At 35.7% G+C, this 17,564-nt stretch overlaps 1 protein-coding gene across 2 annotated transcripts in view; it reads left to right on the forward strand.

Moving 5' to 3' along the window:
* The window catches only part of adamts3 (ADAM metallopeptidase with thrombospondin type 1 motif, 3), a 160,715-nt gene that overhangs the window by 111,338 nt on the left and 31,813 nt on the right, over positions 1–17,564 (forward strand). For both annotated transcript variants that reach the window (XM_028032943.1, XM_028032944.1), the window contains exons 11-15: positions 1,213–1,326; positions 2,717–2,862; positions 4,528–4,703; positions 10,558–10,691; positions 11,501–11,624. In XM_028032943.1, coding sequence (XP_027888744.1) covers positions 1,213–1,326; positions 2,717–2,862; positions 4,528–4,703; positions 10,558–10,691; positions 11,501–11,624 — 694 coding nt within the window. The remainder of the gene's footprint in view (positions 1–1,212; positions 1,327–2,716; positions 2,863–4,527; positions 4,704–10,557; positions 10,692–11,500; positions 11,625–17,564) is intronic.

Below are 17,564 nucleotides of genomic sequence, written 5' to 3' on the forward strand. Positions count from 1 at the left end.
ACAATAGTTGAAGTCAGTAATTTGGCTAAAGAAAGGCAAGAAAACAAACTTTTTTTACCCACTTCATTAGTTACTCTCTCTTTTAGAAGAAGGTGAATTTCAATAAGATGTCTGAACTATTTCTGAGAGTTTTGCTTCAAACTAGCATTGGTATAGCTGCCAGGTAATTGGTTTTAGTGCTAAATCTTGTACATATGATATATAAAAGAAAAAGGTAGCAGAGCTTTGCTACTAATTGTCAACACTGTGACAACTAGATAACAAGATCAGAAAAAAGTTTTAATTAAGAAAAAATGGCAAAGGTGAGGGAAGTAGGACAGTTAAGCTAGCTTGACTTTGACAAACTTTACATGAAGATGTGCTGTGGAATTCTGTGTTTTGGTTCAGTTAAAATGAACGACCAGTCCAGTCCAGTCTGCAGGTATCTGCAGTCCAAATACCTGCAGATCCCAACCGCCTCCCAATAATAGAGTTCACTCCCAACTACAAACACAACTCAGGTTTTGTTCATAAAGTCTCTTAGCAAAGAGTTACTCAGTGTCCCTTAAAGAATCCTCTTTAATTAATCTGATAATCTGCTCTGATCCCTGAAAGAGGATATGGCATCTATATCTGCAGAAAATCTCGAGATTAAGATCCCAGCAGAGAGAAACTTCTTCATCCTCCATTATTGTTTCTGCGTCGCTTTTTAGATAAAGAGAAGTTCACCTGAAAGTCCTGCTGACGATCGCCATAAATTAGTGGCTTTAGTTAGAGCTTTAACCTGCTGCTGTTAATCAAGGTCAGTAATTAAAAAAATAAAACATAAGCAAAAAACTTCTTCCATTGGCAGATTATTTTACTTCTAACAAGACATTTTCCCAAGTTATAGGTGAAATAATCTGCCAATGAATTAAGTACTTTTCCATGAATATTAAGGAAATATTGACATAAAACCAGCTCCTATTTCTTGCTGAAAGTTACCTGTAAATGAGTTTTGTCTCATTTCAAATGTACTAAGACACTCGCACTAGAAACTAGATCAAAATAAGTAAGATTTTGTGTTTTTGCAGCGTTTTTTAAAGAAAATGCAGTTTTTAAAAGAAACTGCATTTGTTTGAATTTAAAAAATTGGGTTCTTATTGCTGATAACTACTAAAGAAATCTCCTGTAAAATCAAACAGTGAACCTCACAACATGACCCTTTGTTTTTTTTCTTTCTCTCTGTTTTAGTTTCGGACGTTTGACCCGTGCAAACAGCTTTGGTGCAGTCACCCTGACAACCCTTACTTCTGCAAAACCAAAAAGGGCCCGCCTCTGGACGGGACCGAGTGCGCTCCAGGAAAAGTAAGATCCGCTGAGTCAGCTTTCAACGGGAGGTTTTGCAAAAATATTTCTAATTCAGCTCGCAAGTTTTGTTTCCCCCTCTTATCCACAAGAGTGCAGGTGAGCTGCAGTGCTCATCCAGCAGGAAGCGAATCCTGAGTCTGGGTTTGTGCTGAGCAGTGAGGCAACCTGGAAAACAATGTCTGCACTATAGGAGCAGACAAATCAGGCTCTGTTGTCTTGAGTTAGTTGAAAAGGATCCTTCAAAAACATGTTTTTAAGGATCCTTTACTATTTAATTATTAACAACAAAGAGAATAGTTAGAATAAATGATGTCTGGGTGCAGCAGCATGGCGCTTTATCCAGGGATTCAGAGGAAATAAAAATTATTTGTGTTGTTTTTCAGTGGGGAAATTCAGATGCACCAGCTGCAAAGCGACATGCGAGTTCAAATTCTCACAAAGATTATAAACATATAGATTATAAAATTAGCAAAAATAAGAGACAAATTTACAACATATTAAAAAATACTAATGACACATGTGCAACTGAACAGGATATAAAATATCTGTGTTGAGCCAAACCTGACTTTAGCTCATCGCTGTGGAGAAAACTTAAAATTTATAACTGATCCATTTTCTGTAGCTCATAATCCATAAGAGGGAATAGAGAGCTGAGACAGGATGCAGCGCAACAGGTTGCCAAGTCTATTTTGTGTTGCATGGAAGTGTTACGTTGATCGGCCTCCTGAGTAGAACAGCACCAAGGAATGGAAACAATTATGAAACTTTTGTGCAAAAACACCAAATCTTACCAAGTATTTTGCTTTTTTTCTAGTGAAAATATCCAGTACACTTAAAATTAAACAAAACTAACTTACAACAATCTTTTCAATAAGAAATAGGAGCTTGTTTTTAGTCAATAATTCCTTAATATAGATAAAAAGTACTAGTTCTACTGGCAGATTATTTCTTCACTTATAATGCGACAAAAATGTCTTATGTGTGGGGAAAAAATGCCAGTGGAATTAGTACTTTTTAAAATTAGCATTAAGCAATTTAAAACATTTCCCTCTTGATAAAAAGTTACTTGTATGTTAGATTTGTCATATTTTGAGTATTATGGTATTTTTCATAAAAACTAGACACGATAATTAGTCATATTGGTGTTTTGCAGTGTAAAATCAATCAATGTTTTACTAATGACAGTTTGAAATTACTCGCTTGCTTTAAAGAGCTACTTGTCTTATATTGCCAAGTGTTTTAGACTCTCTGACTCTGAAATGTCAGAGTTGTTGTCAAACAATGTGAAAAGTTGTTTGTTTTTTTTATTTCCTTCTAAGGATGGAAATGTGTAATTTTATTGTAGTTTGCTTTATGTTTTCTGCCGCCTCTCTGTCGCCGTGTTTAGTGGTGCTACAAAGGTCACTGCATGTGGAAGAACCCAAACCAGCTGAAGCAGGACGGCGCCTGGAGCTCCTGGAGTAAATACGGCTCCTGCTCTCGATCCTGTGGAACCGGCGTTCGCTTCCGGACGCGCCAGTGCAACAACCCGGCGTAAGTATCGGGATGCACCTCAGACAAGATTACTTGGTACGGGGCGTGCTGTGGCGGCGCAGGGGGTTAGCACGCCACACATTTGGAGGCTTTAGTCCTCGACGCGGACGTCGCGGGTTCGACTCCCGGTCCCGGCGATCTTTGCCGCATGTCCTCCCCCCTCTCCTCGCCCTCTTTCCTGTCTGTCGCAAACAAATTACGAGCCACTAGCGCCGCAAAAACTCTTTGGGGAAAAAAATGGAAAAAAAAAGATTACTTGGTAGGACTGAAAAACCAGAGCTAATTTTGTAGAAGTATTCAGTCCTTGAAGAAGTTCTGCTTCTTAATTTGTGTGTTTTCAGTCGGTGTTAAGATCTTCAGCTGCAAAAACTGAACGGTTTAGAGATGTGCTTCTGTAAAAAAATACATTAGGATTATTTTGATCCTTATATGTTAAACTTTCACCACTATTTAAAAAGGTTAAATTAAAAAGTTGAAGTAAGCAACACCAGAATTTAAAAAATGAACCTGGAATGAACAACTTTGTAGAGTTCTTAATTAAAGCTGAATTCCTTACGGACTCATTCTTCCTCTGCAGTGAAACCAAAGCTGATGAGATGAGACAGTCGTGGTAAATAGAGTCTTTATGCAAAGATTTACATAATGAGTTCAGTGAAGATTAATTCCTGTGTGACTAATGTTGGCATTTTGTTATTAAAGAATCACAAATGTTCCATTTCTGCACTTTAAACCTGAAAGGGAGAATTAATTTCAGCCATGATGTCAGATGAGTTTTCTGCTTTTGAGCTTAACTTTTTACAAAATATTACAAGATAAAACGAAGAAGACATTTTTGTTTTGTTTGTCAGAAGATAATCAGGTTTATATTCGTCTCTCAATGTGCTGTAGAGGAGTTTCCTCCATCTTTGACTTTGTTTCAGTAAAAAGACTTTTCATTTTTGGTCTCAGCTGTCCAAAATACTTTTTTGTAGAGCATTAGACTGCATAATTAAAATTTTATCTATTTTGTGTTACCTTGCATCACATAATGAACAGAAAAGATGAAGAAGACGACAGGAAGCAGTTTGGCACGCCATGTTTTTATGCGAGAACAAACTTATTCAGGTGTGATTTTAATCGTTTTTCTTATCAGCAGAATATTGACAAAGTTGTATTGGAAACGCAGCTACTGAGTTGTGAAGGAAGTTTGCAATCAAACATGTTTATTGGCGTTTTAAATGGAGACAGCAAGAGCTATGCACCAACTTCCTGTTTCAAGTACTTTAAGTGACACAGCGCCCCCAGCGGTGAGCTGCAGTACTGCTCTGCCTCACCCCAGACTTCTTTCTTATATTTGAACAGGCAACGAGCAAATTCAGCCAATTTAACACAAAAATTTTGAAATCATACAGAAATAAATGTATTTAATGTGATTGGTTTAAAATGCTTCTGATGATCTGCACCCATTTCTTATTACATATTTTGAACTTTTGAGTTGAAAGATGGTGACTTTTCTCTTTTAGCATGACTCTTCACTAGTGGTGGTCATCTCAGTCACATTTGAACAACATCCACTCCGAAGTGATCCAAAGCGCTTCAGGGGAAGCATTTTTCTCTCTTTGGATTTCAAATAACAATTTGTTTTCCCACCGATCCCTCTGATGTTGGTCCATCTCCCTCCCACAGACCCTCGAACGGCGGCCAGGACTGTCCTGGAGTCAACTACGAGTACCAGCTGTGCAACACAAACGAATGCCCCAAGCACTTTGAAGATTTCCGAGCTCAGCAGTGCCAGAATCGCAACTCCAACTTTGAATTCCAGAATGCCAAACACCACTGGCTGCCGTATGAGCATCCCGACGGTAAGCCAGGGAAACAGGCTGGAGTGGGATGAAAATCCACGGGTTTATAATCCACGGGTGATAAAGCTTCAGGCTGAACTGAGGGATTCATTCACTGCCTTGTAAATAATGTTTACAGCTGCAGTGTGTCACTTTGATAAAGAATATGTTTTTACATATTTTATTAAAAACTTTTATAAAAAGTAGATACATACTGTAAAATATAAAAATTGCACACTGTTATACATTTGTAAAGAAATCAATCTCCTCCACCTCCTTCCAATGTTCTTATTCTGAAGAAACAACCAATCAAAGCCAGGAAGCGGGTCTTAGCGCTGTCAATCACATTCGTGTATGTGCTACTAAATGTGCTAATAGTGGAGAAACAACTTACCATTATAGGAAAACTGTAAGCAGTGGCCATGCTAACTATAGCCTGATAATTCATGACAGGCTCACCTGTCAAGAAGCAGAGAGCCAGGATGCAATTGTTAGCAACACATACACAGGAATGATTGACAGCATTAAGGTCCTCTCTTGGCTCTGATTGGCTGTTTATATGCATTTCTTCCGAGGAGGTGGAGGAGATATATCTTTTCACAAATTATCTTTCTTATGTTATTCTGTCATGACAAAGTGACACTTTTACCAAATAAGTAAAATACCTTTTTGTTTTTATAAAGGTTACGTACCACAGCGTCAAACTTTATTGCAGTTTGTTGTATTATCACCACCAGCTTCAATTGTTCTAAAATTTCATTTGGGAGCCCATAGAGTGGAGGATGATTTGGTTCAGCTTGCATTTTTGTTCCATCGTTCAGTCAGTAAAGAACGGCTTTTTGTTGCATTTCCATCTGTAAATCTTTAGACAGCCGAAGCTTTGCAGGATGACAAATATTGTTAGGTTTGGTTTTTGACCACATATATTGTTTTACATGTAGTTTACATCATTTTTTTTCATGTTCTCTATAAAACTATCTTTATGTTGAAATAAAATTAGCTGAATTCTGAAAACAATCAGTGGTACTTTTAAGTGGCAATTAAAAATAGCAGAATATCATATATATTACAATACAATGCAATACAATCACATTCACACAGTTTACAGTTACGCATTGCTTTGAGTAGGTCTGACTCATAAAATCCCCCAAATTACAAATTTGAGGTTTTTTTGTTGACTAAACAAAACAGGCAGAAACACTTTGAGAAAGCGAGACAACGTATTCTCAAAACACAATTGTACTTTTTTCTTCAGTGTTTTTTCACATTTTCACTGCTTGTTCTGCTTTGTACAATTTAGAGCCAACTTTAAAATTTACCCTTTGCTTCCATCTCCCTCCCACATGATGGATGATGGATGATGGATCCCTGTTTTGCTGCTTCATCATATATAATTGTCTACCTGATAGCAGAAAATGCTTTTATCAGACTCCATTTTTTGGAGCTCTTGGCAACTTATTACACCTGAAATGGTCTGGAGTTTGAAAGTAAAGCTTCTTAAAACATATTGCAGTTTAATCCACTGAGGGAGTGGAAAGAAAGCAGATGGAAAAGTGAAAGGCCACTGTCCTGCAGAATACTGGGAGCTTTTGTGAAATCTGTGCACAATTTAACAAAAAGAGGCAAAAGAAGAGTTTAAGATGATCCAGGTTTTTTTTGAGTCAATCCCAGGTTTAGAGAACCTGTTGGGTTTAGATATTCTTGAATTGTTTTTTTTATTATTATTATTTTAAAAGTCTTAAAATGTTGCAGATGGAGTTTTAGGGTCATTGTTGATTAAAGAAAAAAAAATCTGACCGAGGATTAAATAGAAAGTATCCAGATGCATCTCCTAAGTTTCTCTCTTTTTTTTAATACAGCTGTATTTTACATTAGATTACAAGACATATGGTGTTTTACATTACATTAATAAACAAATAAAACGAAACAGAAAATGTTTTAATGAATTAATATTATTAACTACATGCTTTTTTTTATTACAAATGTCTCACCATGTAATCTAGTTAAACTTTTGAGTTTCTTTTTTTCTGGCTATACATGTTCTGAAAATATTTAAAATTTATGCCTTTAAATATGGAAAAATAGATTTTTTTATGGGTTTCTTTTAAATATGGGAAATTAATCTTAAAATTTAGCAAAAAATTACTTTCCTATGACCAATTATTAATTTTTATTTTAGTTGAATTATCCCCACTTCTCGTACCAACATGGTCATGTATTTTCACCATTTTAATATCTTTAAATTCCATCAGTTGTTTCTGTTTTATTGGTTTTTATGAGGATTTTCAGATCTCTTCCAGCTTCAGTCCGACACTGTGGTGTTTGACTTTTTGAAAGGATCAATATGACACAATTTCATGCCACTGCCTTATCAAATCTACATTATATTAAGTGGAAATGGCTGGGTTTGTTGTCTATGTGGCTCCTGGTCAGCTTGTGTCGACTTGACTATTAAATTATCTTTTATTCCCACATGAGATGGGTTAGAAATTGGGTAATACCTTACAATTTTGTCTGGCATCTGCTTTTGTGATATTTAAAGCATATTTACTGGGAGTTATCTTATTTAGACTGTTTCCAAAGAAGCAATAACTGCACAAACAATACAAGAAAATAGTAATATTGTGTTTTTAAAACAATTTACAACTCTTTGTTGTGATTGCATTGCAAATACATTTTAGATTATTGAATAAAAACAGGATCTGTATAAATGTTTGCGAAGCTTTATGACAATTACTTGGATATTTCCTTCTGAAAGTAATCATACTTATTTTGATCAAATAAATACAATGCAGTAAGCGTTGTTTGTAGAGATGTAACAATCAGGTAATTTAATCTGATTCTCATTTTCTTTCCAACACAAACTCTGTAACTCTGTAACTTTGATTTAATTTTGCCATTGAATGTAACAAATGTTGATTAAAAAAATCTGCTTTTAAAAAAAAGTCAATTTGAGTCAAAAATGTGGGCAGAAAAGTTTGTTCCTTAAACTGCATAACACTTTCCAGCTCTTCTGATGTAGCACATTTATGCTAATGAGCGAAACATTTAGCACACTTAGCTTACAATAAATTGTATTTTCTAGATAAGTGCTCATTTATTTGGCTGTTTTGAAAACTTTCAGTTGACGTCTGTTGAAGATTTGGCATCAACTAAAATTAGCGCTATAGCTTTAGCTTCCTCTAAACACTCTGTTGGCATTGTGCTTTAATGTTAGCAGTGTTAATGTTTATGATTAGTTCTTTAGGGTTAGCACAGCTAACTCTTCAGTTATCATTACCTAACATTTATTTTATCTGTGTGGAAAACCGAACAACATGGAGAAAGCATAAGCTCCACACTGAAAGGCACCAGTTCAAACGAGAAGAAAACAGAAGCAGCCATATTCTCATCAAAGCCCTGCAGATTTCATGGGAGTAAAACCGTACAAGTAGGAGAGAAACATTTCAAGTTAATCTCTGGTGTCTGATGGGTGATGCAGGCGAAAGTGAAGTGAGTCACAGAAAACTTACTGATGCTGCCATGGCAACCTTTGACTGCCGAGCTGCATTCAGGCTTTCACAGCTCACGGTTCTGTCACTGCTGCTGCAAACTGCTGCTGATGTGGTTGTCCACATTTTGATTTACACAAGACAACAGTTTCTGAATTACATCATAAAAAAATCAAAATCTTACCAAGCATTCTGGTCCAGTTTCTAGTCCAAATATCTTAATACACTTGGAATAAGAAAAAACTAACTTGCAAGCAATTTTTTTTAGCATTTATAGTAACTTGTTTTAAGTTAATAATTACTTAATATTGATATAAAAGAGTACTGGGTGCACTGGCAGATTATTTCACTTATGACATGGAAAAATGTCTTGTTATTAGTGAAATAATGGAACTAGAACTTTTTCATCAATATTAAGGAACTATTGACTCAAAACAAGCTACTATAAATGCTGAAAAGTTGTTTGTAAGTTAGTTTAGTCTTATTTCAAAAGCACTAGAAATTGGACTAAAAATACTTGGTAAGATTTTGTGTTTTTACAGTGAAGTATTTTAAAAACTGAAAAATCAGCACTAAACCAAAAAGTCTTGAAAAAGAAATTGAGTTTAGAAATTGAGTTGTTATCAAGTTGTAAATATCTAATAAATAATTCCCAACACAAAAATATTCAATTCAGAAATAGTTGGACCTACTGATTACAACTCAATCCATCTAAAAACGATGCAGTGTTTTATTTTTTCATTACTGGCCCTGACTAACAGGTCAAAGCTAAAGTTAGGTTTATCTAATTTCAAGAGTAATAAGATATTTGAAACATACTTGATAAGATGTTGAGTTTTTGCAGTGTAGTAGTTTTATTTATGCAGCGTCTATAAATGTCACTAACAAATAAACTGCGACCACTTTTAGCTCAGATATTTGTTTTATTATCTGGTCCATCTCAGCAGCTGCACAGACAGAACCAGAAGCCCCAAATGAAATGATATGATGCTAATATTTTTAGCAGGCGTGGGCACGTGGCAGTTTTTTTCTTTTTTTTGCATCAACCTGCAGCTGGCAGAGCATAAAAGAAGGAAATTCTCCCAGGAAGTGGGCCGCAGGTGAACATGCATGAGGTACAAAAACCGGAACATCTGTGAGAGATGAGTTCTGTTTGAGGTCATATATCTGAATGAGATCGTATTTCACTTTAAATATAAAAAAGATTGAGGTGAAATGTGTGTAAACTTATTGTTGGTTTGTTTTTATGCCATTTGGGATTTGTCAAAATAAACTGGTGTTTAGTTTTTACCTCCAATCATAAGAGTGTTTCTATTTCTCTGCAACTCTTCAGGGATTAGTGTTAATCATCATTAAAATGTGCTTTTAGTTTATTATTGAGCAGGTAAAAAAGAAAACAAATATTAGAATAAAATAAAAATAAGAATTTTGCTTTTAGTTTGACATTTTGGAAACTGTTGGCTTAGATAGTTAGCTCCGGTGTTGATGGACTGATTTTCCAAATCAGGCTGCAAACACATGAAATCTCCCCAAAATTCATAATCTGTCTTGATGTTCCATTATTTGAACATTTTTTTTACTTTTTACCAATAAAGAGCCAATATTTCTCTCCAGTGTATGTCTTTGAAGAATCAGATGTTCCAACAGTTGTGAAAACCAGTAACAGACTTTGCATTTTGTCAAGTGCCATCATTAAAATCATCAATACACATTAAATATGTTGATCAATTTTCCATTTATTATGTTTAAAAAGAAACTCTAAACAGGTGAGTTTTTGTCTTGTTTTAAGGAACTCCGTGTTTTGGCTGATGTTCAGTTTTTTGGAAGTTTGTTCCAGATCTGTGGTGCATAGAAGCTGAATCCTGCTTCTCCATGTTTGGTTTTAGTTTTGTATTATTTTGTATATGATAACAAAATCGTCATCATTTCTCCGTTTCAGCTCTCTAGAGAGTCGGATTACTCTAGATTACTTACTAGATTCAATTAGCTTCTATCTGTGTGTTTTTTCCTTATTTATGAGATATAAAAACTTCAGTCCTTTAATAAATCAGGCTGAGACGCCTTGCAGTTCAGAGCTCTGAGCTGATAATCATAAATAATGTAATAAATCCAGCGCAGTTTGTTTTTGAATATAGCAAGTTTCCCAAACAGGCTTCCAGGAAGAGAAGCTTTGAGCTAATTGTCTTGTTAGCTTGTTTTGTACCAGCTTCCTGGTGATTTGTGTTCATGTCAGAGTTCATCCTGATCTCTGGTTTCCAGCTGTAATAACTGAAGCTGTTCATTGACTCCAGATCGTCTCGATGTTGTTTTGCTTTATCTTTCACTAGAGATTCAAAAGCAGAGTTTCAGCAGCCGGTGTGTTTTATTTTGCTCTGTTCTGCTAGCTAACAAGCGGTGCCACCTGTACTGCCAGTCAAAGGAGACCGGAGACGTGGCGTACCTGAAGCAGCTGGTGCATGATGGGACACGGTGCTCGTACAAGGACGCCTACAGCATCTGCGTGCGAGGAGAATGTGTGGTGAGGTTTTTAAAGTTTTTTTTAAAAAACAAGGTTTCAACATGTTTGAATCTGCATCACGCAATTTGAACAGAGATCTTTAATCAAATCCATGTTATCTGTCATCAACATTTGAACAAGTTCAGAGAAGAAGCATGTTGGATTAGCACTCTGTTCTTTTCAAAGAGTTTTATTCAAACATTTCAGTTCAGGCACTTTAGACAATCATTTCCTCTGGTTTTGGATGCTATGGAAGGATTTTAGCTCTTACTTTCTTTACTGTAATGATTCATAGCCGTAGCAATAACAATTTTTTTCCAGCCCAGAGATTAGCCTCTCAAAAATTCCTCAGATAAATCCTGAACTAGGACCAGAAATTCCAGATGAGTTGAAAAGGAGAAGCAGGATGTTTAAACTCAACTTTTTGGTCTAATTTCCAGTGCAAATGCCTTAGTACACTTGAAATAAGACAAAACTAACTTACAAACAACTCTTCAGCAATATGCAAGTCATAATTCCTTAACATTGATGGAAAAAGTACTAGTTATTTCACTTATAACAAGGTAAAAATGAGGTGTTAAGTGAAATGTTCTGCCAGTGGAGCTAGCACGTTTCCTCCTTAGCAGAGTTATTTTGTGCAGTTCATTTGAACAGTTCTTCTGGACCTTATTGACTAATAGCAGCTTGAACATTGTCTTAGTAAATCTGCCGACAAAAATAGAAGTCAAAAAGCTTTTCTCTGCTTCCGCTTACCCACCGGTGACGCTCGTTAGCCAGAAGCTAAGGGGTGAATGCTAATCGTTGCCTTGTTGTGTTTTGTGGTTGTGCAGAAGGTCGGCTGTGACAGAGAGATCGGCTCCAATAAGGTGGAGGATAAATGTGGTGTTTGTGGTGGAGACAACTCCCACTGCCGGACCGTGAAGGGAACCTTCACCCGGACTCCAAAGAAACCAGGTAAGGTCACCTGGAGCGGCACACGGCTGCTAGCATGTCTGACACACAGCTAGCGAGACGCTTCCTGTTTTGGTTGTTTATTCGGGACAGTTGAACAAAACCAGACAAAAATAAAACCAAAAACAAGATAGTAAATTACGAAGGAACAGCCTGCTACATTTTTTACATTAGAAAAATCTGAAAAGTGTGGCATGCATTTGTATTGAGTCCCACTGCGCCTGACTCCACTCATCTTCCTTAATATTACTCCTAATGTTGTTGCTGTTTAAATATATTTATTCTATGGTTTAGCTAATATGTGTTTTCATTGTTTTATGGTTTTGTGCTGATTACATTGACTGTTTTAGGTTAATTGAGTTTGTCTCAAATTAATATGATTAATATTAATAATTACCATAATTCATGTATTATTTTAGCAGAAACAAAAAATAGTGCATGTTTAAGTTGTACTATAAAATCTCTTGCGTCGACCTTATATAGCCACTAAAGTTGTTAATCCCTGGATGTGTTGACGGTTTCGATAACCAGAGTGAAACTTTATAAACACTTTCATCCTCCAAGGCCTTTTTTATTGTTGCTTCTCATTCATTCATTACTTCTTGTAATTTTAGAATGGGAAGCTTTTAAAACCACGTCTAAACACAAACCCTGCATAGAAAATCAGAAGCAAAAAGGCTCATATTTATACTCAAGGTTGAAAATCTCCCATAAATTACAGAGCTGTGATTTGTTAGGTCAGAGTTTGACGCCACTGCAGTCGCTCTGCTGAGAAGTGCAAACATTTGGTTTAAAATTACAAAGTTCTGAAAAACTTGATCCTGTTTATAAAAGCAGACGCAACTAGTTTGTGTTTTAACGTCATGAAAGAAACCCAATAACTAAAAGACAGACCTGAGAGACGTACAGAAGAGTCTCATATTTCAGACTTTTGTTGCAAGATGAAGAAATTCATAATAAATGTGACTGTCCTGACTGCTGCAGGAAAGCTTCTCTCTTTGAAAAAGTTGAGTTTAGGTTTCATTTAATGTGGGAATACTTTAAAGGTTTAAGTGGTATGGAGAGATTTAAATGAATTTATGTTGATGTGCATGAGAGGAGCAGAAAATCATAAGATATTTTATCTTCTACATATGGTGGTGTATTGAGGACATTTTAGATAAAAAAGGAGAAAATTCTACCAAAAAACAAGGACAATTGAAGAGTCAAAAAGTTTTAGCTTGAAACTCAGAAAAAAAGTAACAAAAATGTTCAACGTTTGAAACTCTGAAATTTCCATGTTTTTTATAGAGAATTTCTCAGATTATTCTCAAATTTTTTATTTTTTGTTGCAAAAAGCATAGACCGTTTGTAGGTTAATTATGAGTTTGTGTCAAAATAATGATTAACATGAATAATTATCATTTATTGACTTTTCAAATTCCTTGTTTTTCTCGTAAACTTCTGGGATTAATTTGAAAACTTCTGAGCTTTTCTAGCAAATTTTCAATTTCTAACTAAAGATTTTTTTTTTCTAGAAATCTTCTGAGATTAATAGATATTTTTTGCAGAAATTTACTCTTTCTTTTCTCCTTTTGTCTATGACGCCCCCACTATGCTGTCGAATTGAAACCGATTGAAATGGGGATTTTGCTTTTAGTCTTTAGTTGTGCAGATGCTCAAGGTCACACATGCAGGGTAAGAAAGAGCACTTAGCAGAATGAAACTAAATTATGCTTCAGTCACATACAGACTTGAATTACAGTCACATTGACATTTTTTCATTTTTTATCATTGCTGCATTTGCTCTTACATGCAACATATAAAATCCTCTTTAGAAAATTTATATCAACAAAAATTTGATTTATTTGTGTCATTAAAATCAAAACAGAAACTTATTTATAGACTTGTTAAGCTTATTGCAGTTAATTTTGATGATTTTTGGCAAAACTGCATTGGAAACACCGTTTTACAGTCACATGACCACCAACCGGATTTTACTACTGGCGGAAACCACAAAGAAGACAGGAAGTAGCTGGAGGATGGTGGTGTGTCATGTTTTTTTTTATGACTTATCTAAACAAACTGATCCACATGTGATTTTAGTTGGATTTCTTATTTAATAGAAACAACACAATTTTGAAATTCTAATTTTTTGCGACATTAGTCGATATTGAGGAAGTTTTGAAATGGAAACGCAACGAGTGAAACCTTCCACACAAAAAAAACGCCACAAAAAAGTTTATTAAACATATGGTGCTGCATCCAAGCATGGAAAGTTAAGTGGAGGACAAAAGTATGGGAGATGAACGTGCACAAGGAAAAGCAGCTTAAGATTTAATCAATCTGGTTTATTTGTGTAGCACATTTCAGCATCACGGTAGTTCAGAATGCTTTATATCCATCAATGATTTTTTTATACTCAATTTGAAGCGTAGCTTTATAAACGATTGATTGAAACAACAACATTTGAAATAACTTTCTGATTTTGACTAAAAACACAAAACAAAAGTTTTTCGCTAGTTGAGGTGATTTTTTAAAAATTTTTTTCTGATTTCTTTTTCTAATTCAGGTCCATTTTTAGTCGCCACCAATGTACATTTACATGTAACCTGTGTATTTTAAAATAACTTAGGCTGCTCCTGTTAAAGTAAATAAGTGGAAATTGAAAAGGTTTTTCTATAGATTGTTGGTACAAAAGCATGCCACACTTTTCAGATTAACACTCAAAATTTTGAAAACTATGTATCATTTTGATTAATTTGTGATAAGTGAAAGAAAAGCTGTTGACCTGAGCTTCTCACTTCTGCAATTTATCACCCGAGTTCATTTTGAGGATTCTGCTGCAAAAATACACGCACCACACTTTGTAATCACAAGTTATCTTAAAAGTAATTTTCTTGCTCGCTTATAATTACAACAACTATATATAAAGTACATGAGACATTAATAAAATCCTAAGTAAATATTCAGATATTTCTGGTCTTGTTGAAGATGCTTAACTGTGTATCTATCCCAGTATTGAACAGATGGAAATTAGATTTTTCTGGACGGATATTAATGTGTGGGACGTTATGGTGGAACTGGAAGGCTGAGTAGATTATGGAGGTGTAGAAATTGCAGCAACTTCCAGCAGATTGTTTGTTAATGTGCTAAATTTGCATTCAAAGTCAATAAATGAGCCGTTTAGCGGAATTAGTCGGAGCAAATATGCCTACATAGGAAGTGTTGTATCTTTTTAATCAAAGCTGCAATTTCATTAAGAATCTTGGCTAAGCTTTATTAGTTTGAGCTCTGTGATTTTGTTTTTACACATTCAGCTGCACACATTGCTAAAGTAACCAGATTGTCTCTTAAAGAGGAAAATGCCTCCCTGCTGAGCCGACAATAAACTGGAAAGGAGTGTGTTTTGTGTTGTTTCGTTTAGTTTTTTTAGAAGAAGTTTTCTCTGTTTTAGCTGTGTGAATGAATAAATAACTGGAATGGATTCACCCTGAGGGTTTCTGTCTCCTCCTGACAGCAGCCAGGCTGTGATGAAGATCCATCCATCACTAACGACACTCTGAGCCTCAATGTGAAAACTTTAAAGTTTTTTTGTTGTTTTTAAGCAAATGTTTCACTGTAAAAGCACAAAATCCTGCCAAGTTTTTATCTAATTTTACTTGAAATAGGACAAAAATTACTTTTACAGTGTTTTAATTAACCAAACTCTTATAATGTTTCAGCAAGATGTAAGAGCTGGTTTTAAGTCAACAACTCCTTAGAATTAATTTTTTTTTAAGTTTCTCCTCAAGCCCAAACTTGTCGCTTCTCAGATCAAATCTTGTGAATTATTTTCCTGTGTGGCTACTATTGATCGTAGCAGCCTGCGCCCACCAACTAGGAGGAAGTAAATGGACCCAGTATAACTCTTTAATGCTATTGGCTGAGAGGTTGCTAGGCAACAGTACTTTTTGTTCCAGCAAATAAGAATTTGCAAGCGAGCAGCAAAGTTTGTGAGTGGAGATTTGATCCGAGCAGAGAGACATTTTGAGCGTGAGGAGAAAGGTTTGAGGAAGCTCAGAGAAAATTTGAACGAGAGCAGAAGTTTTGAGCGCTCTCGACTTATGGCAGTAAAATACCCCCATATAATTTAGTTTTGTTTTATTTCAAGTGGACTAAGATATCAGCACTAGACCAAAAACACTTGGTAAGGTTTTGTTTTTGCAGTGTTTTGTTTAACCAATCACCTTTCCTACAGGAAAACAGTTGAGCAAGAGAGCGCAAAATGACTCCCCACTGACGGAAAGCTCACCATGCAAGTATCCCAGACCGTAGTGCAGCTGGATGTCTAACGCTGTAGAAATCAGAAGAATCGCGTCTCAAACTGCTCTGACTAATTAAGTGTCTGTTTTGGTGTTCCCGTCTTCGGCTTGTTATAGGTAGAAGATGTTGTTCGTTGTCATGTTTGTGGCTTTTAAAAAGACAAACGTCGTTTTTTGGTTGGGGAAAAACGTCCCTCAGAACCGGGCCGCCAACCTTTGGAAGCAATCCAGCGTGTAATTGGTGGCTCTCGGTGTGATTCAGTGGAACCTGACTGGAGCGCCGGCGCTCAGTTCGGCCCGGCGATTCACATCCACAGGGCCAATTTACGACAAGAGCCTTTTCTTTCAGAGCTTTAATCAAACTTTCATTTCCACCGAGGGGCGCCCGGCGCTCTGATGTCCTCCAGATTTATTCTTTAGTGCTGCTCTAAAGTAAGAGCAGCACCACTTCAACATATTTTTACTCAACTAAAAGTAAAACGTAGCTGCCCAAAAAAATTACTCAATAAGAGTAAAAAAGTATTTGGCAAAACATCTCAACTACTGAGTAACTGATCAAATGATCAATTGTTTAATATTTACAAATTACATCGTCAGACAGAACAAAATATAAAGTTAAGTGGAAATTTTGGTATTTTTAGGACAAAAATTACAATAATTCATATAAGTAACAAAAAAACAACAAAAAATGTTTTTTTCCAAATCAATTTCTATCAATAAAAAACTTATGAAACTTTAATAAAAACTGCAGGTGTTTGAATGTGTCTGGTGGATTTCCAGTTTGTTTTCCATTCAGTGGGTAGAAAATCCAGAAATTTTACTCAGTTTAGAGTAGAGATACTTCGTAATAGAATTACTCAAGTAAAAGTAAGAAGCGCAGCTTAGTAAAAATACTCATATAAACATTTTTATTCAAAAAAGTTACTTCAGTAAATGTAACTAGTTACTGCCGTACTCTGCCTGTGCCTGCTGCTTCCTGAGTGTCGCACCGTCCTGTCAGTCGATTCTTCTGGTTTGCTGATTAGAAACTTTCCTCCACAGAGTGCTGCTGCTAGGAGAGATGGAGACACAAGGACTAACTGATCTGTTTCTGTCTGAAGGGAAGACCAGAGGAGCCTTCTCTCTGCCCAAAGGAGCTCGCAATGTGTTTTTAAATGAAAGTGAGGAGTCTAGAAATGTTCTGGGTGAGTGGCGGCGGGTTTGTGAGCGGTGGACATCTGCAGCAGAAAACCACAAATAGAGTAGAATAGCTCTGCCTCATTGAAACGGCCTGAAGAGGCAGTTCATTTACAGGTGGAATGAACTGTTTCATTACAAAAACACAAAAATTCCCAAAGTATTTTGGTCTAGTTTCTAATGCAAATATCTTAATACACTTAAAATAAGACAAAACTAACTTACAAGGAACTTTTCAGTTGAAATCGGCTCTGATTTCCTTAGTTCTAGGAGATCTGTGATCAGCTGATACTTTAATGTGAAGCTGATTTTAGTCATATCAGATATTTAGTCAGATTTTGGTATCGGAAGTGAAAAAAGTGGATCAGTGCATTATTAGTAATATAGTCTGCCAGTGGACTGAGCACTTTTTCATCAACCATAAGGAATTATTTATTCAAATCAACATCCTCTATCTTGCTAAAAAGTTTCTTATAAGTTAGTT

Source organism: Xiphophorus couchianus, chromosome 12 (assembly GCF_001444195.1).
Source record: "Xiphophorus couchianus chromosome 12, X_couchianus-1.0, whole genome shotgun sequence".
NCBI lineage: Eukaryota > Metazoa > Chordata > Actinopteri > Cyprinodontiformes > Poeciliidae > Xiphophorus > Xiphophorus couchianus.